The following is a 27,513-nucleotide window of genomic DNA, read 5'->3' on the forward strand; positions in this document are numbered from 1 at the left end:
ATACATAAAAAATGCTAAAAATAGGGACATAATTCTATTAATACAATGATTATGCTAAATATCCCACTTTTAATGAAAACAGTATTAAACTTATTTCCCTTGAACTAAAAGAATACTGCCATTCACACATAAAGAAAGAAAGATTAGGAAAACCTTAAGGAGTTGGTGTTATAAATATTTAATCTTTGTTAATATGGATTCTCATACTTCCACTAGTCCCTTGCTTCCTCATTTTATTATATTGTTATTTTTACTTTATCAAAGTTTATAGCATTTTAATTTTCTATAGTCATAATTCTGATAGTTGTCAAGGATTAGTTCTATGTTTAAATGACCTAACCTTCATTCTTAGTTCTTTTCCAAGAATCTTTTTTTTTTTAAAGATTTTATTTATTTATTTGACAGAGAGAGAGAGAGAGAGAGAGATCACAAATAGGCAGAGAGAGCAGGCAGAGAGAAAAAGGGGGAAGCAGGCTCCCTGCTAGGCAGAGAGCCCGATGTGGGGCTTGATCCCATGACCTGAGACAAAGGCAGAAGCTTAACCCACTGAGCCACCCAGGTGCCCCTAAGATTCTTTTTGAGTCATGCTGACTTATCTCTTGGATGACTTAATTTTCTTAAAGAAGTTCTTTTCTGGATGCCTGACTGGTTCAGTCAGTAAAGCTTGTGACTCTTGTTCTCAGGGTTGTGAGTCAGAGGCCCACATTGGGTACAGAGATCACCTAAACATTTAAAAAAAAAAAAATTTCCCCCAGATGGGCTCAGAGATGTTCTATTCTCTGAGGTTTTGTATATTTGATAATGTTTATTGGCTTTAGACTTGAAATGCAGTTAAGTTTAGTATTTTTCAGTTGCTTTTTTTCTTTAGGACGTGGCAGACAAAGAGTGGCTCACATTATAATAAAAAAGAATACCATAAACTTTATGCCAAAAAATTCGTTAACTTAGAGGAAAGAGATAAATTCCTTGAAAAACATGAACTGCAAAGCTCACTGAGAAGAAGAAAACCTGAACTGCTTTATATCTATGAAAGAATTTGAATGTGTTGCTCAAAAGCTTCCTATAAACAAAACTTCTGCCATAGATAGATTAATTGGTAAATTGTGCCAAACATATATTTTTTTAAGATATTATTTACTTGAGACAGAAAGAGTGAGCGTGAGAGAGAGCACGAGCATGGGGAGGGGCAGAAGAAGAGGGAGAAGCAGATTCCCTAGTAAGCAGGGAGCCCAACACGGGGCTCCAACCCAGGACCCTGAGATCATGACCTGAGTTGAAGGCAGACGCTTAACCAACTGAGCCACCCAGGTGCCCCCTGCCAAACATTTTAAAAGGAAATAATACCACTACTACAGAAACTTTCCTAGAAAACTGAAAATGAGGCAACACTTCCCAACTCATTCATTGAAGTTGAAATTACCTTGACACCAAAACCTGACACTGATATTACAAGAAAAGAAAACTACAGAGCAGTATCCTTTATGAACATAGATGTAAAATTTCTAAACAAAAATTTGGCAAACTGAATAGAACAGGATAAAAAAAAGATAAAAAATTATGACCAAATGGGGTTTATCCTAGGAATGTGGGGTAGGGTTAGCACTTGAAACTCAATGTAATTTATCATACAAACAAATTAAAAAGAAAAACCATATCATCTTTGTAATAGTTGCAGAAAAAGCATTTGACAAAAACCAGTATTCTAACAAAAACTTCCAGCAATTGAAATATCGAGGGAACTTCCTCAACAAGCATTGTATACAACATCTATGAAGGGCCTACAACTAATACCACACTTAGTAGCAAAAGACTGAATATCTTCCCCCCCCACCCCCCAAGAAAGGAAAAGACCAGGATATTTATTCTCACCACTTCTATTCAGCACTGTACTGGAGGTTTTAGCTGGGGGAATAAGGAAAGAAAAGAAACCAAAAGGATCAGAATGGAGAGGAAGAATTGAAACTGTCTTTATTCTCTACATAGAAAATCTGTTGGAAGCTACAAAAAAGCTCCTAGAAAAAGTGAGGTAAGCAATGCCTTACTACTGAAATCAGATCAACATTAAAAAGATCAACTGCATTTCTGCTTAATAGTGAACAATATGAAATTAAAATTGAAAAAGACCTTAAGAAATTAAGGATAAATTTAGCATGGACCTGTGAAACTTGTAAACTTGTGAAAGACCTGTACACTGATAAACTGAGAATAGTAAAAGATAACTTAAATAAATAAAAGATGTATCATGTTTCATGAGTTTGAAAACTCAATATTTTTAAGATGTCAATTCTCTTGAAATTGATCTATAGTTTCAGCACAATCCCAATTAAAATCCAAGACATGGTTTTTTGTTTGTTTGTTTTTTAAGAAAGAGAGAGAGAAAGTGCATGAGCCGGGAGGTGGAGGTGGTAGGTAGAGGGTAAAGGGAAAGAGAATTTCAAGCAGGCTCCATTGCTCTGTGCAAAGCCAATGTGGGGCTCCATCCCACAACCTGAAGATTAGGACCTGACCTGAAATCAAGAGTTAGACACTTAACTGACTGAGCCACCCAGGCGCCTCCCCCAAGAAGTCTTTTTTGTAGAAACTGATCAGCTGGTTCTAAAGTTCAGATGAAAATGCAAAGGACCTAAAACATTTGAAACAACTTTTAAAAAGAAAAAAGTTGGAGCACTAATACTACTATATTTTAAGATTTACAAATGAATCCAAAAATAAGTCCACACAAATATTGAAAACTGATATTCAACAAAGGGGTAAAGGCAATTCAGTGGAAAAAGAAAGGGCAATCCTTTAAAAAATGGTGCTGGAACAACTATCTATCCATATGCAAAAAAAAGAACTTTATCTATTTTTGTTTATATTTTAAAACATATACAAAAATTATTTCCAAATGGATCAGATTGCTAAGTGTAAGAACTAAAACTATAGAAGTCTTAAAAGAAAACAGAGGAATAAATCTTTTCAGCCTTGGGTTAGGCAAAGATTTCTTAGATATGATGCCAAAAGAAAGATCCATGAAAGAATACAATGGTAAACTAAATTTCACCAAAATTGTGTATTCTACAGAAGAGGTAACAACAGGCTTGATGAAAATGTAATGGAACTCTCACAGCTGGTGGGTACATAAAATGGTAAAAACAGCCTTGAAAAAATGACTGGCAGTTTCTTGTAATCTAGCCACTGCACTCATAGGTATTTAACCAAGGGAAGTTAAACCATATAAATACTTCTACATGAATGGCCACAGCAGCTTTATTTTTAATAGCTCAAACCTGGAAACAACCCAAATGGGGAAACAGTCACTTCATATCCATAAGTAAGTGAATGGATTAACATATTGTAATATAGCTATACAGTGGAGTAATACTCCACAATAAAAAGAAACGAACTACCAATACAGACAAGAACACAGATGAATTTCATCAGAATAATTATGATGAGTCAAAGAGGCTGGACTAAAAAGAGTACGTAATATATACGTTTCAATTTCTATAAAATCCTTTAAAATGCAAGCCAATTTATAGAGACAGAAAGCAGATCGTGGCTGCGGGGACAAAGAAAGGTAGAAGAAAGAGGTTACAGAGGAACATGAAGGAAAAATGGGGGAAGATACGCTTGCTATCTTGATTATGGTGATGGATTCAGGGATGTAAATAAATCTACAAACATCAAACTTTAGATGCTAAACATGGTAGCTTACTGTATACCAATTAGACCTTAATAAAGCTGTTTAAAAATATAAAATTTGCCACTATGAGGCACATATTCCAAGAGCAGTAACAGCCTGAATGGCAGATATTGCTCCTCACCCTGCCAATATTTTTTTTTTTCTTAGATTGATCTTTAGTTTGTTTTTATTAACATCTGTGGTTGAAATTACATCCTCTTTCAGTGATTTTTCTCCCAAACTGGTTTCTTTAACTGTCTATTGTTCTTGTCATTTTGATTAGATTTTGTTTGCTGTGGTACAGATTGGGTAAAATCTTTTATTTTTTTCTCATTGTATCTGACACCAATCTGAATTACAGTCAAAGGCAGGTTACTATACTCTATGCATTTCTGTTACCTAGGAGATATGGTGTGTATACCTTTATGGTATGTCGTATTTTCAAGGACAGAGGGAAGGAAGAATTCTGCTAAAGAAAAGTGTAGTCCTTAGATAATAACCCTGATGGTCATTTAATCAATAATTAAGTTTATTGAGGGACTACTACACTATTTTCTCAATGGAGATTTCTTCTGCCCTTCCCGAGATTTAGACAAAGCTTTAAAAATTTTTTTCTTCACTTTCACCAATGATACAATACTTGTTTTCTCAGTCCGTCCATCCATCCATCTACCCATCCATCCACCCATCCAAGTAGGCTCCAAACCAAGCATGGAGCGGAAGTGTGAGGCTTGAACTCATGACCCTGAGATCAAGACCTAAAATGGGATTAAGAGTCAGACGTTCAATGGACTGAGCCACCCAGATGCCCCATCAGTCTATTTATTTTTAAATTTACAAGTACCATCACCTTACTTTTCTCAAAATTGCTTTTAGGAAAGGTACAGAAGAGTTAAATATGACACCACTTAAGAACCTGCTGTGCCATTTCTGTGATTAAAGTTTCCTAATTCTGTTTAAGTGTCGCTTAAGAGTATATTTAAAAGTTTTATGCTGTTATTTTTTCTGAAATTACAAATTGGGCATTTATAAATGTTTGAGATTTCTGGGGCATTCTCAATATTTCCACATGAATATAAAACATGAATTAATCTAACACATAATGATAAAAGGTTTTATTTACTGAAGATGGAAAATCTTTTTTGAAGCAGAAACAGAAATGGATAACATTTGTTTTAATAAAAGATTATGAATGACTTTGCTATGTAATTTTTTACCAGGTTGCACTTAAAAACTAGCTTTCATGGGTCTTTTAAGAACTCCAGAGGCAAAATTAATCAGAACTTCTCCAAATTTAGAATTATCCCTCAAAGACTGTTTCCTTCAGGAAAAATAAAAGCTATCAAGAATAAATAAAGTTTTAGGAAAAGGAATCTGGGGTTAATATTCAATGACTAAATGTGAGTTTTGCATAATAGGTGCCTGAACTCCTTATAACAAAAGGGTTTAACAAACTCATACATAAAAAGCAAAGTATAATTATTCCCCACTTTTTCAAAGTTTGTGTTATGCCACTTTGCTTTTACAAAAAACAGGGAGAAAAAAGCATTCAGCATTTGTTCTGTAGCAAGCCACTGTAGAGGCTGTGCACACGGCAATGAGAGTACCCCACCAAGATCTTTCCAATGAAGCACACTCAGCATCTCAGCATTAAGCCACCAAAGCCACATATCTGAACTGTGTCTTTGATCATCTGTGCTTTATCTCCATTTATTTTGTGCATTTGTTGGTAAGATGTGTCCTAAGGTGTAAGAAAAAAAAAACTATGAGAGGTCATTCTTGGGGTCTGGAAATGCTAAATAATTTTTCCATATAAACTAATGGTAATGGCTTCTTTATGCCATTTGACTTACAAAAGGTTTAACAGGAACATTCTACTTTTGGATAGTGAGGGAAACTGGCAATTATATGCTCATGCAGAAGATATTTTTGCTTTTACAAATAAAGATGTCTTAGAACAAAGAAAAATTTTCATATAAATATTTAACAAAGACACTATGGAATTCATAACATGTCTAGAATGTAAATAATTAGGTATGACTGATTTACTTTAGAAAATAATGTTATCTTGTTAGAAATACGGTCAATGGAAAAGGTTTCCCCATCTGGTTGGATCACAATAACCTTTAGAACTTTTTGCTGATCTATATACAGTGTCCACGCTCCAGAGATTTTGACTCAGTAGGTGTGTATGAATTATACACATAGTATGATTGATTACAACAGGCCTTTAAAGTGAAGAAAAATCCAGTAACAAAGCATTAATGCACAAGCAATACTCACCAGTACCGAAATTTTGAACCTAATGTAAAATAATGTGCAAAAAAATTCTTTTGAGGTGGAAGTGGTCTGTCCAAACGGAAGAATGTGTGATGTTCTACACATGCTTTCCACAAGTTTTTGCATGCTCTGTAATTCACCATATTAAATCCCAATAACGTTTCTCTAGATTCATGCTGTAATAAACGACAAAATGCAGAGAATACCAGGAAGACATCAGGATCTAATGTTCCATTTAGTTTACTTTCTGCAGATAAATATTCTAGCCTTACAAACAGCTAATCCTTATAGCACAATACTTTTATTTGCTTATCTAATAAAACAGCAGTAATATAAACGTAAAGGTTAGCAAAATGTGGATCTCACCTCATTCTGTAATATTACGACTCTTAGGACTTTTATTTTAGAACACAATCAGAAATAAGTTAAAGACCAATATATATCTGTTTTCAAAACTTTCTAGCTATAATTCTATTTCAAAATATAACCCTGGCCCATGAACTAAACTTTAAGATACACTATCACACCTATTAAAAATATTTTAAAATTCATAAACCTATCTAGATTGTCAGTACATAGGAATATTCATTCAGTACTTCTGAACACTATAATGCAACTCAACTTTTAAGGTATGTGGCAACATAACAGAATCATTTCTTTAATTTTTCTCTAAAAGTTTGGCACAAATTACTATTTCAATGGAATTGAATTCACTGAAGTAAATTATATATAGTAAGGCACACAGGTTTTAAGTATATAGCTCTGGTTTTCACACAATGAATGCAACCATTTAATACCCAACCAGAACAAGAAATGGATTATTACCAGCAACTCTGAAGTACTATTTGTGCTTCCTTTCTACAGGATTATCTTTTCAAAGGTAATCACTCTTCTGACTTTTATCACAATAGATTATTTATAGCTGTTGAACTTTATATACATGGAATCATACATACATGTCTTTACGTCTGATTTCTTTTGTATTATGCTTCTATATTCATCCATACGGTTGTGAAAGTCATTTTCATTCTATGTAACATTCTACCATATGCGTATACCAGTTTATTTATCCATTTGTTATTGATAGACATTTGATGTTTCCAGTTTGAGGATATAAAGATACTGTTATGCATGTGCATTTCTATTGCTGGATTATAAGATATTTGTGTTCATCTTCAGTCGATAATGCCCAAGAGTTTTCCAAAATAGATCAATATATACTCCCTCCCTCCAGCGGTATATCCTCCACACAGTCACCAGCCACTTGCTTATCAATATTTTCATTAATCTGGTGAATGTGTAGAAGTATCACATTTTGGTTATAATTAACACTTCCCTGATGACTAATGAGGTTCCACACCTTCTCAGGTTACTGGCCTTGTGGAAGACCTCATTTCTGAAGTTTATGTTCGAATCAGTAGCATATTTTTGGATTGGGTTGGATATATCACCAACGGTGTGGTGTGTGTGCGCTTGTGTGTATATGATATACATATTCTGTGCTACTTCACTCCCTTAATGATGTCTTTTGGTGAATACAGTTTTAATTTTAACACAGTCCAAGTTATTGATCTTTTCTTTTAAAGTTAGTTTTCTTTTTATGTCCTGTTAAATGTTTGCCTATCAAAAGATATGAAGATATTTTCGTAGCTAAAATACAGTAAGATGCCCATGTATAAACATTAAACTACTATGTGAGAAGATAATATGCTTAAAATACTACTTCTTGATTACCAAAGAATTCTTAATTATGCTTAACTGGCTTTATAGGCTCTAACTAATAGTTTACATATTGTACCACACTCCATAAATAATGCAAAATGATAGAGGAGATCTTACAAAGAGCAGTTTGCAGTAATGCTTCTCAGAAGAGTAGATCTAAGAATCATATATGTTTTTTTGACACTTCGCATAGTTCAAAAATTCTGTGTGATTCTGACTTTCTACTAATCGTATCTGGACAATTTGTAACAAATTTGCAACAAAAAGCACCCCCACATTTTGTACACAATAGATACAAAATACTGTATTGAAAGATAAGTAGTTTGTATAAAGTTTGCTTATTTAAAAATAGGTATTTCAGAGAGAAACATTAACAAGGCAACATTCTGTAGACTATGACTATATACACTCTTTAATCAGTTGTTAGATGACTTTTGTTGATGTTATCTGTGGCTAAACATATTCTTAATGATATACAACCTTGAAGAATAGTTGTGAGGATTAAATGATATGAAAACAGCTGTGCAATTATCACACATTAAGACCTCAATAAATATTAAATACCACAACTATTATTGCTAATAATAATAGTGTTAATAGGAAAAAAATTAGAAAAATTCACTTCTACATTGCATTATACCAATATAATAATTTAAAGTATTTGTTCACTAGTACCCAGATGTTTTGAAACATGTACAAAAATTTTCATTAGCAGCATTAGTCATAATAGCCGTAACAGGGAAATGCCAAAATTGTCCATAAACATAAGAATGAATAACTTATGGTATATTCATTCCATATAATACCAAGCAGCAATAGGAAAACTATTGTTTTGTGCAAAAATATGGATGATTTCACAGTGTTATGGTTAGATTTTATTTTTTAAAGTTAAAAATAAGCAAACTAATCCATGGTGATACAAATGAGAATAGTATTTACCTCACAGGAAGGTTAATAAGACAAAGGGGCATCAGCTCCAGTAGCAATAATACCAAGGTGGTGGTAATGTTCTACATATTAACAGTATTTATTCATTACATACTTACCAAAAACACCATCCTTAATATTTGTATACTTTTCTGTGTAATTCAATAAAACTATAGAAAAAAACTTTTATATTTTTGAGTATAAATAATAAATCAGGCACTTTAGATCATTATTCTGATAAAATGCAGCTGACCCAAATATTTTTAAGGTTTCAAATACATTTTACACATACATGCACACACTACCATCTTGTAATTTGCATTAATTTGTTAAGATTTGTAAGAAATAATTTAAGGATAAATTATTTAAATTTTGATTAAATAGGTAAAATCATTAACAAGGTCAAGTTCTTTCCAAAACCGTATTTTCACAATAACTCAATGTGGGGTGTGTGTGTGTACATATAAAATTCTCGGTTATCACCCTCATGAATAGACCCTGGCAACTGACAACATGACGATGGAGATCAGTTTCAAAGTTCAAAAGAGAGCAAAATGGATATATAAAAGAATTTTAAATCAGGACTGTAGTGACAGTGTGGAAATAAACATAATTCACATAAAATGTGAATTAACTAACTCCTACACAGTTATCAACAATATTAATAACACTTTCACTCATACTAAAAGTTTGGCCATGAATGACTTCATTTCTTAAGACTTCATTTATATATATATGTATTTTAAAAAGGCTTCATTTATATAAATATTATTCATGTTTGTTATTTATATTTATACAAATATTTGTAAGTATATTCATTTATATGAATAATTATTAGAGCACTACTCACCACTTCTTTTCTAAGTTGAATAAAAAACTGTTTGCACTTAAATGAAATTTTTACAATCTTCAACCTGGATAAAAAGAGAATGAATTGGATTATTTAAAATACTGAATAAAAATAAAAACACTAGCTTAATAATGCTTAACTGTATATTCAGTAACTAGCTTAACTGTATATTCAGTAACCCCTAAACATTCAATCATATATACACACATTACCTAAGAAATCTAAAGACTTTGGTGCTTCATGAAAAGAATTAGAATTTATATACTCAACTAAGGAAAGTTTTATCAGAATAATTGCTGTGAACTATGCCTTTCTCAATTTTATATCTAGAGAAATACATAAAAATACATGTAACAAATTAAAATTTCAAGATATACTAATAAGAGATACCAAAACTACAAGCAGTTTTCTGGTTCTGTAAGGAGTTTAGAAATCACCACTCCACTGTAATAAGTAAAAAGCTCAACAGGTTCAGAAATCAACGTCTCTTGGATTCATGAGAGAGGGGAGGCGCAGGACTGCTTGCTGCTCCCAAGATTTGAGAGTCTAACAGGTGAAGACAGAGAATTGCAGCTTACCAGAGCACAGACTCACCGAACAGAAACTGCCAGAGGAACCAGAGCCAGAGGAACCCGAACTGTAATTTAAGAACTGCTGGAGGCTCCATGTGGACAAATTCAAGAGTGAAAAACTCCAGAGGGACTCAGTTACAGGGGAGGGGAGACCTCCTACAATATTGCGAAATTTACCTCTAGGAGTCCAATCAGATTCAGAGAAAAATACCCTTGAGTTTCCAGCAAGGGAAGGGAAAAAGAACGATCTTGAAATATACTAGAGCACTCTGTTCTTAATAAGGTCTGCCTTCAGGGGAAACTAGTTAGCCAAATCCTCACCTGCTCGGGTACTACCAGAGTTTAAGCAACTTGGGGAAGCCTAATTAGCTCACTCATGCCATCCTATCCCACCTAGCAGGGAAGGAAAAAAACAGAGAAACACTTGTGAAGTTCACAGTCTAGAGGCAACGGCTCTCTGAAACACTGAGAGGTAATCACAGGATACAGAACACTTGCCATCCCCCTACACCTCACAACAACATTACTAAGAGCCTATTTATAGCACTTCCTTTCACTGGAAAATCATGTCTGGCTATCGAAAAATTACAAGGCATACCAAAAGGTAAAAACACGATGTGAAGAGACAAAGCAGAATCAGACACGAAAGAGATGTTGGAATGATCAGACTGGTAACTTAAAACACCTATGATTAATACGCTAAGCGCACTAATGGATAAAGTAAAAAGGATGTAAGAACAGATGGACAATGTAAACACAGAGATGAAAATCATTAGGTTTCATTAGAAAGACAGCCCCCGCCAAATGCTATGGGTAAAAAACACTATCACAGAAACAATACTTTACTTTTCTTTTTTTTAAGATTTTATTTATTTATCAGAGGGGGCGGGAGAGAGCGAGCACAGGCAGACAGAATGGCAGGCAGAGGCAGAGGGAGAAGCAGGCTCCCTGCTGAGCAAGGAGCCCTATGTGGGACTTGATCCCAGGACGCTGGGATCATGACCTGAGCCGAAGGCAGCTGCTTAACCAACTGAACCACCCAGGTGTCCTGAAACAATACTTTTCATGACCTTATTAGTACACTGGACACAGCTGAGGAAATAATCTCTAAGGCAGAAGATATATCAATAAAATCCCAAAAGCCCCAAAAGCAAAGAGAACAAAGACTAGAGAAGAACCGAACAGACTACTCAAGAATTGTGGGACAACTACAAAAGATGTGACATACAGTAACATATGGTAATAGAAATACTGGAAGGAGAAGAGAAAGTAACAGAAGAAATGTTTGAAACAAAAATGACTAAGGAACTTTCCCAAATTAACATCAAATGCCAAACCACAGACGAAGGAAGCTTAGAGAACACAAGCAGGATAAATGCCTTAAAAACCATACCTAGGTATACCACAGTTTTACATTACAGAAAATTAAAAATAAAGAGAAACATCTTGAAAGAAGTCAGAGGAAAAAACATCTTACCTACAGAGGAAGAAAGGTAAGAAGAGTTAAGTCCAACTTCTCAGAAATCATGAAGCAGGAAGAGAGCAGAGTGGGTAAAGTGTTGAGAGAAAAAAACCATCACCCCCAAATTTCATATTCTGTGAAATTATCCTTCAAGAATGAATGAAAAAAAAATTCTCAAAAATTGGGGGAATTTGTTGGAACGAGACCTGCCTTGCAAGAAATGTTAAAAGAGAAAAAAAATTATATAGGCCAGAAACTTGAATCTATATAAAGAAAGCAAAAACACTGAAGAAGAACTAAGTGATGGTAAAATAAAAATTAGATTTTTCTTATTCTTAACTGATCTAACATATAAGTTTGTTTGAAATAATAAAAGCAAAAATGTATACAATTATGTATGTTTATGTACATATCATATATACACAATTATATACTTATATATGTTTATGTATAAGTGAAATGATTGAAAGCAATGATACAAGGGACAGGAGGAAGGAATTAGCATACTATTATTTCAAAATAGACTTAGACTAATGTAAATATAATTGCAAACTCTAGAACAACCACTAAAAACAAATAAAAGTAGTAAAACTAATAAGCTAGGAAAAGAGAATGAAACCATATAAAATGCTCAATTAAAACAAGAATGGCAGGAAAACGAGTGAAGCACAAAAATGGAAACAAAAGAACAAGGGCAATAAATAGAAAACAGTAACAAATAAGGCAGATACTAATACAAATATATAAAAAATCCTTTAAAATGTCAATGGGCTAAATTTAACAATTAAAAGACACATTGTCAGAGTGGCTCCAAACACAAGACACAACATATTTTGTTTAAATATAAAAACATAGATAGGTTAAATGCAAACAAATGTATAAAAATATACCATGCTAAAACTAGTTTAAAAAAAGCAGGAGTACTAGGGATGTAATGTATATCACTGTGATTAAAGTTAAATAATACTGTATTATATATTTCAAAGTTACTAAGACAAATCTTAAGAGTCTCATCACAAGGAAAAAGAATTGTAATGGTGTAGTGATGAATACTGACCAAATACACAGTGATAATCATTGTGCAATATATACAAATATTGAATCATTACTGTATACCTGAAATGAATATTCTGTTATATATCAATTATATCTCAAAAAAGCAAGAATGAAAGAAAAAAAGAGCAGCTCTAATATTTACAAAAAGCAAGACTTCAAAGCAAATAGTAATTGAGGATAAAGTAGGGCATTCCACAATGGCAAAGGGGTAAATTCTCCTAGAAGACATTACAAAATCTTAATGAATATGAACCTAACAACAAGAGGCAAAAACTGATAGAACTACATGAATACACTATCATAGATGGAGACTTCAACACCCCTTTATCTGAAATGGACAAATTCAGCACACAGAAAATCATTAAGGACATAGCTGAACTCAACAATACTATCAAATGGATATAACTGACCTTTACAGATTACTTCTTACAATATGGAAATATACATTTTTCTCAAGCTCATCTGAAACATTAACCAAGACAGATCATATTCTCAGCCATAAAACATACCTTAACAAATGTCAAAGAAGAGAAATCACACAATACCTCCTTTCAAAGCACAGCAAATTAATCTAGAAATCTGTAACAAAAGAACTACTAGAATCCTAAAATGCCTGGAGATTAAATAACGCACCTATAAATGAAACAGGAGCCAATAAATCTCAAGAGAAGTGAAAAATTATTTGAACTAAATGAAAATGAAAACACAATCCATCAAATATGTGAAACCTGGCAAAGGCAGAGCTTAGAAGGAACTTTAGGACACTAAATGCATATGTAAGTGAAGAAGAAAGACAAAAAGAATCACTAATCTAACTTTCCACTTTAAAAAAAAGAAGAGTAGAGGGGTGCCTGGGTGGCTCAGTTACTTGAGCGGCTGACTCCGGTCCTGATCCCAGCATCCAGCTCTGCACTTATTGGGGAGTTGGCTTGAGGATTCTCTCCTCCCTCTGCCCCTCATCCCTGCTTCCACACTCACTCTTTCTTTCCCGCTCAAATAAATAAATAAATAAATAAATAAATAAAATATTTTTAAAGGGGGAGCAGATTAAATCTAAAGAAAAAAATAAAAGAAAAATCGTAGAGCAGGAATCAATGAAATTGAAAACAGAAGACCAATAGAGAGTTATCAATGAACCCAAAAGGTATTTTTTCAAAAAATTAAAAATTACTAATATCAGAAATGAAAGTGGACATCAATACAATTAAAAGCATAATAAAAGAACTCCATGAGTAAGTCTATGCCCAGAAGTTTGATAATCTCAATGCAATGGGCCAATTCTTCGAAACAGATGATCTCCCAAAACTCACAAAGAAAGAAATACGTGATCTGAATAGACCTGTATATATTAAAGAAATTTAATTAACAATGAGCAATCATTAAAAAAAGAAAGCACCAGGCCCAGATGTGTTCACTAGTGAATGACCAAGCAATTAAGAAACTATACCAATTCTCTACAGAAGGAAGGAATACTACTAAAGTCATCCTATGAAGTTAGCATTACCTTAATACCCAAACCAGACAAAGACATTACAAGAAAACTAGAGAACAATCTCTCTCATACTCAAAGATTCAAAATCCTCAAAATATTAGCAACCAAATTCAACAAATATGTATAAAAAGAATTATAAACCAAAACCAAGTGGGACATATTCCAGGAATGCATGGCTGGTTCAACATTTAAAAATCAATATAAACCGACACATTTAAAGACTTAAAAAGAAAAATCACATAGATATATATGCAGAAGAAGCATCTGATGAAATCTAACAATGATTCATGATGAAAACTCTCACTGCAGTAGGAAGACAGTGAAACTTTCTCAACTTGATAAAAGACTTTCCAAAAAACACCTACAGTTAACATTATACCTAATGGTGCAAACTATAAGTTTTCCTAGTAAGATCAAGTAAAGAAAGGATGTTTCAATTCACCATTCCCTTTCAAAATCATATGGGAATCCCATGTTAATGCAATTAAGGCACAAAAAGGGAATGAAAGATACTGACTGGAAGGAAGACATAAAAATTTGTTCGCAGGGCGCCTGGGTGGCTCAGTGGGTTAAGCCACTGCCTTTGGCTCAGGTCATGATCTCAGGGTCCTGGGATCAAGTCCCACATCGGGCTCTCTGCTCAGCAGGGAGCCTGCTTCCCTCTCTCTCTCTCTGCCTGCCTTTCCATCTACTTGTGATCTCTTTCTGTCAAATAAATAAATAAAATCTTTAAAAAAACAAAACAAAACAAAACAAAAAAACTTTGTTCGCAGATGACATGATCATTTATGTAGAAGATCCAAGAGAACTGATGAAGAAATCCTGGAATTAATAAGCAATTTTAGCAAGGTGCAGGATACAAGATTAATAAAAAAGTAAACTTCTTCCTATATGTCAATAATGAACAAGTAGAATCTGAAATTAAAAACACAGTAATATTTACATCAGCACCCTCAATTTATAATTTATGATTACAGATTTATGAAATACTTAAACATAGTTTTAAAAAATATGTATTAGGGGTGCCTGGGTGGTTCAGTTGGTTAAACAGCTGTCTTCAGCTCAAGTTGTGATCTCAGGGCCCTGAGATCAAGTCCCCAGTTGGAACCTGTTCAGTGGGAAGTCTGCTTCTCCCTCTCCTTCTACTGCTCCCCGCTGCTTGTGCTCTCTCCCTCTCTCACTCCCTCTCAAATAAATAAATAAAATCTTCTAAAAAAAATAAAAAATACATATTAGAACTATATGAAGAAAATTATAAAAATCCAAAGAATGAAATCAAAGAACTAAATAAATTCGAAGACCCTCCATGTTTATGGATAGAAAGAATGAGTACTGTGAAGATGTCAATTCTTTCCATTTTCAGATTCAATGTAAGCGCAATCAAAATCCCACCATTATTTCGTGGATATTGACAAACTAATTTTAAAGCTTATATGGAGAGGAAAAAGGCCCACAGTAGCCAACATGATACTGGAAAAGAACATCAAAGTTGGAAGACTGACACCATCTAATCTCAAGACTTACTTTAAAGTTACAGTAATTAAGACCTTATGGTACTGGTACAAGAATAGACAAAATAGATCAATGAAACAGAACAAAGAACCCAGGAATTACCCCCCCATAAATACATTCAAGTGATCTTTTTTTCTTTTTTTTTTTAAAGATTTTATTTATTTTTTTGAGAGAATGAGTGAGACAGAGAGAGAAGGGCCAGGGGGGAGGGAGAAGCAGACTCCCTGCTGAGCAAGGAGCCTGATGTGGGGCTTGATCTCAGGACCCCAGAATTATGATCTGAGCCAAAGGCAGATGCTTCATTGACTGAGCTACCCAGTGTGCCCTAAAGTGATCTTTGAAAAAGGTGCTAAAGCGATACAATGGAGCAAAGACAGTATCTTCAACAAATGGTGCTGGAATAACGCAACATTCAAGAGCACAAATATGAATCTAAACAAAGACCTTACATCCTTCATAAAAAATAACTAAAAATGGATCAGAGACCTAAATGCAAAATCAAAATATAAAACTCCTAGAAGATAACACAGGAAAAAACTTAGATGACCTATGTATGATGATGCTTTTTCAGACAGAACACCAAAAACATGATCCATGTAAGAAATAATAAATAAGCTGGATTTCATTAAAATCAGTAATTTTTGCTCTGTGAAAGACAGTATCAAGCAAAGTAAAAGACAAGACTAGAAGAAAATATTTGTAGAGGACACATCTGATAAAGCACTAGTATTCAAAATATACAAAGAATTCCTAAAATTCAATAAAAATTTAAAAACCCAATAAAAAACTAGCCAAAGACATTAACAGACACCTCAGTACAGAAGATATAGAGAGCAAATAAGCATGGGAAAAGATACTCCACATCATGTCAATAGGGAAATGCAAATTTAACAGTAAGATACCACCATGCACCTAAAGAATGGCCAAAATCTAGAACACTAACAACATTAAATGTTGGCAGGGATGTGGAGCAACAAGAGCTCTCATTCATTTTGATGGGAATGAAAAATGATATAGCTGTTTTGGGACACAGTTTGTCAGTTTCTTCATATTTGTACCATACCATGAAGCAATTATACTCCTTGGTATTTACTCAAAGGAAACAGGAACTTACACATACATTTAAAAGACTGCACATGAGTATGAACAGCAGTTTTACTAATAACTGCCAAAATCTGAAAACAACCAAGATGTCCTTCAGTAGGTAGGTACATGAATTAACTGTGGTACATCCAGATAATTTCACCTTTCCAAGTGTATGAAAATTATTCAGCTCTACAAAGAAATGATGTATCAAGTCACAAAAAGATGGGGAAGGAACTTAACTCCATATAACTAAGTAAAAGAAGTCAATCTGAAAAGGTTACAAAATGCATGATTTCAACTACATAACATTTTGAAAAAAGCAAAACTATGGAAAAAGAGAACAATGGGTGACAGAGGTCAGTGGGGGAGATAATTACCCAGGGTACAGAGAATTCTTAAGGCAGAAAAATTATTCTGTAATATATTATAATGATGGATATACATACATAATTATATATTTATCTAAATCCATAGAATGTACAATACCAAGAGTGAACCCCAATGTAAACTACGGACTTAGGGTGATTATGATGTGTCAATATAAGCTCATCCTTAGTAAAAAAATACACCAATATAATAAGTGATGTTAATAGGGGGAGGCTATGCATGTGTGGAGATAGGAGATATATGGAAATCTCTGTACACTCTTCAGAATTTCACTGTGAATCTAAAACTGCCTCTCCCAAAACAAAATCTTTTTAAAAAATTAAATAAACAAACAAAACTATAAGAAATATTTGAGAAGAAAAAATGTTAAAGATTCAAGATCTTATGGAATAACCCTAAAAATATTTTTTTTAAGTGTAATGATTTTTTATTTTTCCTTTCTATGTTGCCTTTCTCCTTCTATCTAAGTCATATAATCCTAGAAGAAGGGAGTTCTCAAAGCTTCATTAGTATAATCAATACCAGGAAAATAAATTCGCCTCATTTTTTTAAACCTTTTATTTTTTTAAGATTTTATTTTATTTGACAGAGAGAGACACAGTGAGAAAGAGGACACAAGTGGGGGGAGTGGGAGAGGGAGAAGCAGGCTTCCCACTGAGCAGGGAGCCTGATGTGGGGCTCAATCCCCGGACCCTGGGATCATGACCTGAGCCAAAGGCAGATGCTTAAAGACTGAGCCACCCAGGCGCCCCTTTTTTAACCTTTTAGTAATACTCAGATCTTGTTTTAACCTTCATACCTAAGAGGCCAAGAGATTCAACCTTACTTTGCAAAACTTGCTTTGGGATCCTGGCCCAATCATCTAAGTAAATATTCACATGGTAATGCAAGTTTGGATATTTATGACTTATCATTCAAGAAGCTCTCAGCAGAAGATAGAACAACGATTCAAAGATAACACTGAAAGTATGAGCTCAAGGGTTATAGCAAAAAAGAAAAATACTACAATAATCAGGGTTCCAGAAGGAAAAAAGAGGGAGAAGAGGGCTGAGAGTTTATTTAAAGACATAACAGTGAACATCCCAAACCTAGGGAAAGACGTGGACACAGAAGTCCATGGAACTAACAGACCACCCTAGTATCACATGCAAAAAGGCCCTCTCCTAGATATATTATAATGAAACCGTCAAAAATTAATAATAAAGAATCTTAAAGGCAGCCAGGAATAAAAGAATGTAACCTATAAAGGAGTCCCCATTATGCTTTCAGTGGATTTCTCAGAAGAAATCTTACAGGCCCGGACAGAGTAGAAAGATGTATTAAAAGGGTTGAAAGATAAAAACTGCCAGAGACAGACAAGAATCCTTATCTGGCCAAGTTATCCTTCAGATATGATGGATAAATAAAGGCTTTCATAGACAAACAAAAGATGAGGGAGTTCATCAACTCTAAAGCTGGTGAAAGGAGTTCTTGAAGCTGAAAAGTTGCTAATCAGTGACATAAAATATACAAAAAGTCCACCATACACTTGGAAAGGTGAAAAATATAGTCAAACTTAGAACATGCACAACATAAGCTCCATTTTGACAATACTAATATAAAAGGGAATAGTAAAAGGGTGAAGGCTTTGTGGGTGTTTGAAGACAAGATGCTACCACCCTAAAATGAACTACTTTATTTCTAAGATAAACTCCACTGTAATCACAAAACAAAAACCTATAGTAGATGTACAAAAGCCAAAGAAAGAGGAAACAGATATACAAAAGACAGAAAAGGGAAAAAGAAAGTAATTAATTTAAATGAAGGTATGCAGAATTCCTATCAAAGTACCATCCATCTTTTTCAAAGAAATGGAACAAATAATTCTAAAATTTATATGGAACCAGAAAAGACCTCGAATAGCTAAAGGGATATTGAAAAAGAAAGCCAACGTTGGTGGCATCACAATCCCGGACTTCAAGCTCTATTACAAAGCTGTCATCATCAAGACAGCATGGTACTGGCACAAAAACAGAACCATAGATCAATGGAACAGAATAGAGAGCCCAGAAATAGACTCTCAACTCTATGGTCAACTAATCTTTGACAAAGCAGGAAAGAATGTCCAATGGAAAAAAGACAGCCTCTTCAATAAATGGTGCTGGGAAAATTGGACAGCCACATGCAGAAAAATGAAATTGGACCATTTCCTTACACCACACACGAAAATAGACTCAAAATGGATGAAGGACCTCAATGTGCGAAAGGAATCCATCAAAATCCTTGAGGAGAACACAGGCAGCAACCTCTTCGACCGCAGCCGCAGCAACATCTTCCTAGGAACAACGCCAAAGGCAAGGGAAGCAAGGGCAAAAATGAACTATTGGGATTTCATCAAGATCAAAAGCTTTTGCACAGCAAAGGAAACAGTTAACAAAATCAAAAGACAACTGACAGAATGGGAGAAGATATTTGCAAACGACATATCAGATAAAGGACTAGTGTCCAGAATCTATAAAGAACTTAGCAAACTCAACACCCAAAGAACAAATAATCCAATCAAGAAATGGGCAGAGGACATGAACAGACATTTCTGCAAAGAAGACATCCAGATGGCCAACAGACACATGAAAAAGTGCTCCATATCACTCGGCATCAGGGAAATACAAATCAAAACTACAATGAGATATCACCTCACACCAGTCAGAATGGCTAAAATCAACAAGTCAGGAAATGACAGATGCTGGCGAGGATGCGGAGAAAGGGGAACCCTCCTACACTGTTGCTGGGAATGCAAGCTGGTGTAACCTCTCTGGAAAACAGCATGGAGGTTCCTCAAAATGTTGAAAATAGAACTGCCCTATGACCCAGCAATTGCACTATTGGGTATTTACCCTAAAGATACAAACGTAGTGATCCAAAGAGGCACGTGTACTCGAATGTTTATAGCAGCAATGTCCACAATAGCCAAACTATGGAAAGAACCTAGATGTCCATCAACAGATGAATGGATCAAGAAGATGTGGTATATATACACAATGGAATACTATGCAGCCATCAAAAGAAATGAAATCTTGCCATTTGCGATAACATGGATGGAACTAGAGCGTATCATGCTTAGCGAAATAAGTCAAGCGGAGAAAGACAACTATCATATGATCTCCCTGATATGAGGAAGTGGTGATGCAACATGGGGGCTTAAGTGGGTAGGAGAAGAATAAATGAAAGAAGATGGGATTGGGAGGGAGACAAACCATAAGTGACTCTTAATCTCACAAAACAAACTGAGGGTTGCTGGGGGGAGGGGGTTTGGGAGAAGGGGGTGGTATTATGGACATTGGGGAGGGTATGTGTTTGGGTGAGTGCTGTGAAGTGTGTAAACCTGGTGATTCACAGACCTGTACCCCTGGGGATAAAAATATATGTTTATAAAAAATAAAAATTATATTAAATGAAGGTATGCAGAAACTGAGGGAAAAAAACAATGGAAATAAAAGAAAACTAGAAAGGAGTAAATGAAATGACATTTTATATAAAGTTCTTACCTATCAATGGTTACTTTAAATGGAAAGAATTGAATTCACCCATGAAAAAGCAGAGTGGCTTGACAGATAAAAATACAAAATTGAGCTACAGGAGTCCCTCAAGAGATTCTTTTCGGCTTTAAGGATGCACATCACCTCAAAAAGAAGGGATAGAAAAAAGATACTCTATGCAAGGGAAAACCAAGACAAAAAAAAAAAAATATATATATATATATATATATAATATATATATATATATATATATATATAGAGAGAGAGAGAGAGAGAGAGATACTCTATGCAAGGGAAAACCAAGACAAAATATATATATATATATATATCACAAAACAGACTTCAAGCCTAAAAGAGTAACAAGAAACAAGGAATGTCATTCACAATAATTCACTATATAATGATAAAGGGATCAATTCATCAAGAAGATATAATAATTTTAAATATATATGCACCCAACATCAGAGCACCGGAACATATTACACAAATACTAACAGATATGGAGAAATAATACACATACAGTAATAGCAAGAGACATTAATAACCCACTTTCAAAAATGGAAAGATCATCCAGACAGAAATTCAATAAGGGAACAATGGACTTGAACCATATATTACATGAAATAGATCTAAAAGATATCTCTAGAACATTCAATCTAACAGCAGCAGAATACACATGATCTTCTCAAGTACATACAGAACATTCTCAAGGATAGATCATATGGTAGGACACAAAACAAGTCTTAGCTAATTTAAGAAGACTGAAATCAAACCAACTATCTTTTTTTCCAACCACAATGTTATGAAAACCGCAATCAACAATGAACAATATGAGGAAAGGTGGAAAAACTACATACAAGTAGGAACTAAACAACACACTCCTGAACTACAAATGGGCCAAAGGAGAAATGAAAAAGATAACCCCCAAGAATATCTTGAAACAAACAAAACATAAAATAACAAAATATATGGAATGAATGCTGTAAAGCAGTTCTGAGAGGGACCTTTACCGCAATAGATGCATATACCGTTAACCCTTGAACAATGTGGAGGTTAGAGGCACCATCCATGTTAATTACTAGTAGCCTACTATCTACCAAAAGCCTTACCAATAATATATAATCAATCAACAAATATTTTGTTTGTATGTTCTATGGAAGACATACTATTTTTTATAATAAAGTAAGCTAGAGAAAAAAAATGTTAAGAGAATCCCAAGAGAAAATACTGTTTACAGCACTGTATTTATCTATATTTATCAAAAAAATCCACATACAAAAAAAAAATCCACATACAAGTAAACTATGCAGTTCAAATCCATGTTATTCTAGGGTTTCCTCTATTAAGAAATTAGATCACTAATGAAGAACCTAACTTTGCACCTCAAGGAACTAGAAAAAGAAGAACAAGTTAAGCTCAAAGTTAGCAGAAGAAAGAAAATAATAAAAAAGATCAGAGTAGAAATAAATGAAATGGAGATCGGAAAAAACAATAGAAAGATCAAAACTAAGAGTTGTTTCTTTGTTTTTTTTTTTAAATAAGATATACAATATTGACAAACCTTTAACAAGACTAAGAAAAAAAAAAGACTCAAATAAATAAAATCAGAAATCCAAGAGGAAAAATTACAACTGATACTACAGAAATAATAGAATAATGAGACTACTGTGAATAAATTAGATAACCTAGAAGAAATGGATAATTTCCTAGAATCATTTAACCTACCAAGACTGAGTCAAGAAGTCAAGTCTGAATAGATCAATATTAAGAAAGAAGTTTGAGGGGTACCTGGGTGGCTCAATGGGTTAAAGCCTCTGCCTTCGGCTCAGGTCATGATCCCAGGGTCCTGGGATCGAGCCCCAAGTCGGGCTCTCTGCTCAGCAGGGAGCCTGCTTCCCCCTCTCTCTCTGCCTGCCTCTCTGCCTACTTGTGATCTGTCAAATAAATAAATAAAATCTTTCCAAAAAAAAAAAAAAGAAAAAGAAAGAAGATTGAATTAGTAATCAAAAACCTCCCAACACAGAAAACTCCAGGGCCAGATTTCTTCACTAGGAAATTGTACCAAATATTTAAAGAAGAATTAATGCGAAGCCTTCACAAACTCTTCCAAACAAATAAAAAGGTAGATTCCCAAACTCATTCTACAAGGCCAGCAACAACCTGATACCTAAGCCAGATAAGGACACACTACAACAAACATACCAATACCCCTGACTGAACACAGATGCAAAAATTCTCAACAAAATTCTGCCAAACCAAATTCCAGAACTCATTAAAAAAATTATACACCATGACCAAGTAAAATTAGTCCCTGGGATGCAAGGATAATTCAACACATGCAAATCAATAAATGTGACATGTTACCTTAACAAAATGAAAGATAAAAATCATATGGTCTTCTCAATAGATGAAGAAAAAGTAGTTGACAAAGTATACCTTTTCATGTTAAAAAACCTCAACAGGCTGTATGGTCAACATACTAAACGACATATACAACAAACCCATAACTAACATTATACTCAACAGAGAAAATCCAAATATTCTCCCTGCCAAATCAGGAAAAAGAACTCAATACTGTTCCTATTCAACATAGTACCAGAAGTCCTCACTACAGTAATTAGGCAAGACAAAGAAATAAAAGGCATCTAAATAGGAAAGGAAGAAGTAAAATTGTTATTGGTAAATGATACAATGATGTATGTGTTAAAAATCACAGAGACTAGGGGCGCCTGGGTGGCTCAGTGGGTTAAGCCTCTGCTTTCAGCTCAGGTCATGATCTCAGGGTCCTGGGATCGAGCCCCGCATCGGGCTCTCTGCTCAGCAGGGAGCCTGCTTCCCTCTTTCTCTCTCTCTCTCTCTGCCTGCCTCTCCATCTACTTGTGATTTCTCTCTGTAAAATAAATAAATAAAATCTTAAAAAAAAAAATCACAAAGACTCAACTAACAGTTGAATCTAATCAATGAATTCAGTGAAGTTGCGGATATAAAATCAAAACATAAGAATCATTTGTGTTTCTATATAATACCAATGAAAATCTATAAAAAAGAAAGAACTATCTCATTCACAACAGCATCAAAAACAAAGAAATACCTACAAATGAATTTAACCAAGGTAATAATGATCAACTCAAGAAAACCACAAGACTTTGTTGTAAGAAATCAAAGAACCAAACAAATGGTAAGATGTTCCATTCCATGTTAAAAGACTGAGAGCTTAAGTTGTTAAAATGTCCATGCTATCCAAAGGTATCTATAGAGTCAAGACAATCACTATCAAAATTCCAATGGTATTTTCCACAGAAACAGAAAAATCAATCCTAAAACTTGTATGGAATCACAAAAGACCATGTACAGCCAAAGCAATAATAAGAAAGAAGAAGAAAACTGGAGACACATAGCACTAATTTCAAACTATACTATAATGCTACAGTAATTAGAACAGTATAGTACTACTATAATAAACACACAGACCAATGGAGAGAGTGAACCTAGAATTAATCTCCAACATACATGGTCAACTAATATTTATAGGGAGCCAAGAACACCTGATGAAGAAAGGATAGTCTCTTTAACAAATGGTGTTGGGAAAACTAGACAGCCACATGCAGAAAAATAAAACTGGACCCCTATCATACACCATTTAAAAAAATTAACTTGAAATAGATCAAAGACTTAAGCACAAGACCTGATTCCATAAAACTCCTAGAAGAAAATAGGGAAGAAGTTCAACATTGGTCTAGGCAGTGATTTTTTTGGACCTGACACCAAAACACAAATAACAAAAGAAAAAAATATAAAACCTTGTGCACTGCAAACAAAATTTCTCTGCAAAGTGAAAAGGTAACTTACAGAATTGGGAGAAGGTAACTTATAGAATGGGAGAAGGTATTTGCAAACCATGTACTACATAATGGGTTAATGATCAAAATTTATAAAGAACTCATACAACTCAATAACAAAGAAAGAAATCTATTAAAAAATGGACAGAGGACCTGAATAGACATTTTTCCAAAGACATACAAATGGCCATCAATATCCTCAGGGAAAGATACTCAACATCAATAATCCTCATGGAAATGCAAATCAAAACCACAACATCCCTTTATACCTGTCAAAAGCCTAAAACCAGAAATACAAGAATTAAATATTGGTGAGAATATGGAAAAAAGGGAAACCTGTGCACTGTTGGTGGGGATGCAAATTAGTGCTGCCAGTTTGTGGAAAACAGTATGTAGGTTCCTCAGAGAATTAAAAAATAGAGATACCATATGATGCAATAATTCCATTACTGGATATTTACCCAAAGAAAACAGAAACACTAATTCAAAAAGATATTTGCAACCGTGCCCCTAGCTTGTTATTGCTAGCTGCATTATTTTTTCATGAAATCCATCTACACCCCCAGACCCCAGTGTTAAACTTCTGCTGCTGCTCTTCAGGAATGCACAACTTTAGGCATGACGACAGCAGTCCTGAGAGGACAGTGGTACCAATCATCCCATTCTTTCAATAAACATATCCAGCTGTAAAACACCCCCAATTACCAATACATTGCTCTACTGTTTTCCACAATGCCCCAGGACATGAATCCTTTAGAAACTAAACCAATTAAATTATGGTGTCTTCAAAGGAACAGTTTGTGCTGTAGGTGTTTGAGGATACTATTTCCTTTAGTTTCCATGTTTTTGTCTCCCCTGTTGTCTTCAGGTTTTTCTAGAGACTTTCTTTAATAATCTGAGCCTTGTAGTTATTTAAGTTGAATTCTCCTGTTATATACAGGAGCCACGCTAATGTGGCAATAAGGTGAGGGGTGGTTGGGGAAAAACTGTTCTTCAACTTATGATTAGGACTCAGTGGTTTAGTGGTCTGTGCTACTTGGTTATAACCTTCAGTGCTTTTCAGCTCACCCTCTCCTTGGGTGACAAAAAAGGTATAACGTAGGCTGGAAATAACCCACTTTGGTTATTCTCTGGTAAAATCCATGCTGGTTAAGTATGGGTAAAACAGATTTCCTTGAGGGCAGACCTTTGCTAAGGAGAAGAGAAAGCTCTGAGCATATTTCAAAATGGTTAATTCCCTGCTCACCCCACCTTCCCCTCCAGAAAACTAGTGGCTTTTTCAACAGTATTCAATTTGGGAACCCAGTGAGGTGCCAGGTGGTAGTGAAACTAATGAAAGTGTGGGGACCTTTGTAACGCTGGGCCTTTAGGAGTTTTCTTCTCTCAAGCCAGTCTTTGCTCAGTCTCTGGGAATTATTCAATTACCCTTTAAGTATTCCTAGCAGTGTGGTAGTATGTTCTGCCATGAGTAGTCAGGATCAGAAGAAACCCTTATGTTCCATGATGATGCAAATATAGTGGCTTTACCAACTTTAAATCTCATCTATTCAGTTTAACTCTTGGAAATATAATTTAAAATTAACAAAATATACTTTCCAATCAGTATCTTAAACGTTGACATCCTTTTTTAAAAAAACCTAACTTGTATGATAAAGACATAGAAGTGTGAGTTTCATTTCTCAACATTAAACTAGTTCTAAGCATATTTACCAAGAAAGTAATATGCCAAATCCTTACAGAATATGTGGGATCCTTCACAATCTGAATCTAATTTCTCTTCTACACAACATCTTCTTAAATTGATTCCTTTGCTTCTATCTTCAGTAAAGACAACTAAAGGAGAAGCCAAATAGCTCATCATTTCCTCAATTTGCCATACCCTTTCTAACCATTGGGTCTCTGCAAATGCTTGTTACCTCTACTTTAATTCCCTAAATCCACATACCTCTTCCACACTTTCTTTTTCACTGGGGAAATTTTCATTCACCCTTTAAAAACAATCTCAAATATCACAGAGCCATTAAAAAGCTACCCCCCCTAGAGAGATTGAATCCTTGTAACAATAAAAAAGGAATATATATATATATATATATATATATACATGTATATATATATATATTCACGTATGTATATATATATATATATATACACAAAAAATAAAGAAAATTTCAGATCATCACTGTCATTTAAATCCACATGACCTGAAAAGAATTTTTTTCAGATTCTGACATTTATATAAAATGTAAAATATAATGTAACTTATTTTTTAAAATTGTCTTTAGCAAAATCAGATATATATTAAAGTCAAAGATGTGCATTTATCATTTTACTGTTGTAAAAACTGATGATAATTATCTTCTCTGAAGATTTTAATTACATTTTTTCCCATCATTATTAATTTTTTAAAAGATTTCATTTCATTATTTGCCAGATAGAGAGAGAGAGAGAGAGAGTGTACACAATCAGGCAGAGCAGCAGGAAGAGGGAGAGGGAGAAGCAGTCTCCCCAGTGAGCAGGGAGCCTGATGGAGGACTTGATCCCAGGACCCTAGGATCATGAGTTAAGCCAAAGGCTGAGGCTTAATGGACTGAGCCACCAGGGGCTCCTTATCGTTATTAATTTTATAATTAATTCTTACATATCCAATAATAGGCAGGGGCTATGCCTTGAATTGTTTTATATCCTCTGAACACACCAGGGTTTGAATTACATAGTTAAGCATTTAAAAGATGTGAGATGAAACATTAAGTGATACTTAGTTTTCTTTTATGGGCTTTACAGAGGTGTTATTTACGTAATATATAATGAAATATACCAATTTTAATGAACAATTCAAAGAGTTTTGACAAATGTATTGTTATGTAACTACCAAGCACCAAAATCATCATATATTATTTGATCACCTCAAAATGTTCCCCTGGTGTCCCTCTGCAGTCAATTGTCTCCTCCCATTTTCAGTTCCTAGCAACCACTGGCCTACTATCTCTGTAAATTGGGTTTTCCAGAATTTCATAGATATAGAAACAGAGTATGTGGTCTTTTGTGTCTGGCTTCTTACACTTAGCATAGTTTTGAGAGCAAGGTCATCCGTATAGTTTGATGTATTAACAGTTCTTTCTTTTTATTGCTTAACAGTATTCCACTGTGGA

At 34.3% G+C, this 27,513-nt stretch overlaps 1 protein-coding gene across 3 annotated transcripts in view; it reads right to left on the reverse strand.

Annotated features, from left to right (window-relative positions):
- Positions 1 to 27,513, reverse strand: part of PTPN4 (protein tyrosine phosphatase non-receptor type 4) — a 219,305-nt gene that overhangs the window by 61,803 nt on the left and 129,989 nt on the right. For all 3 annotated transcript variants that reach the window (XM_059166618.1, XM_059166620.1, XM_059166621.1), the window contains 2 exons: positions 9,444 to 9,507; positions 5,948 to 6,120 (listed from right to left, as the gene is read on the reverse strand). In XM_059166618.1, the coding sequence (XP_059022601.1) occupies positions 5,948 to 6,120; positions 9,444 to 9,507 (237 nt within the window). The remainder of the gene's footprint in view (positions 1 to 5,947; positions 6,121 to 9,443; positions 9,508 to 27,513) is intronic.

This window comes from Mustela lutreola, chromosome 3, assembly GCF_030435805.1.
Source record: "Mustela lutreola isolate mMusLut2 chromosome 3, mMusLut2.pri, whole genome shotgun sequence".
Classification (NCBI taxonomy): domain Eukaryota; kingdom Metazoa; phylum Chordata; class Mammalia; order Carnivora; family Mustelidae; genus Mustela; species Mustela lutreola.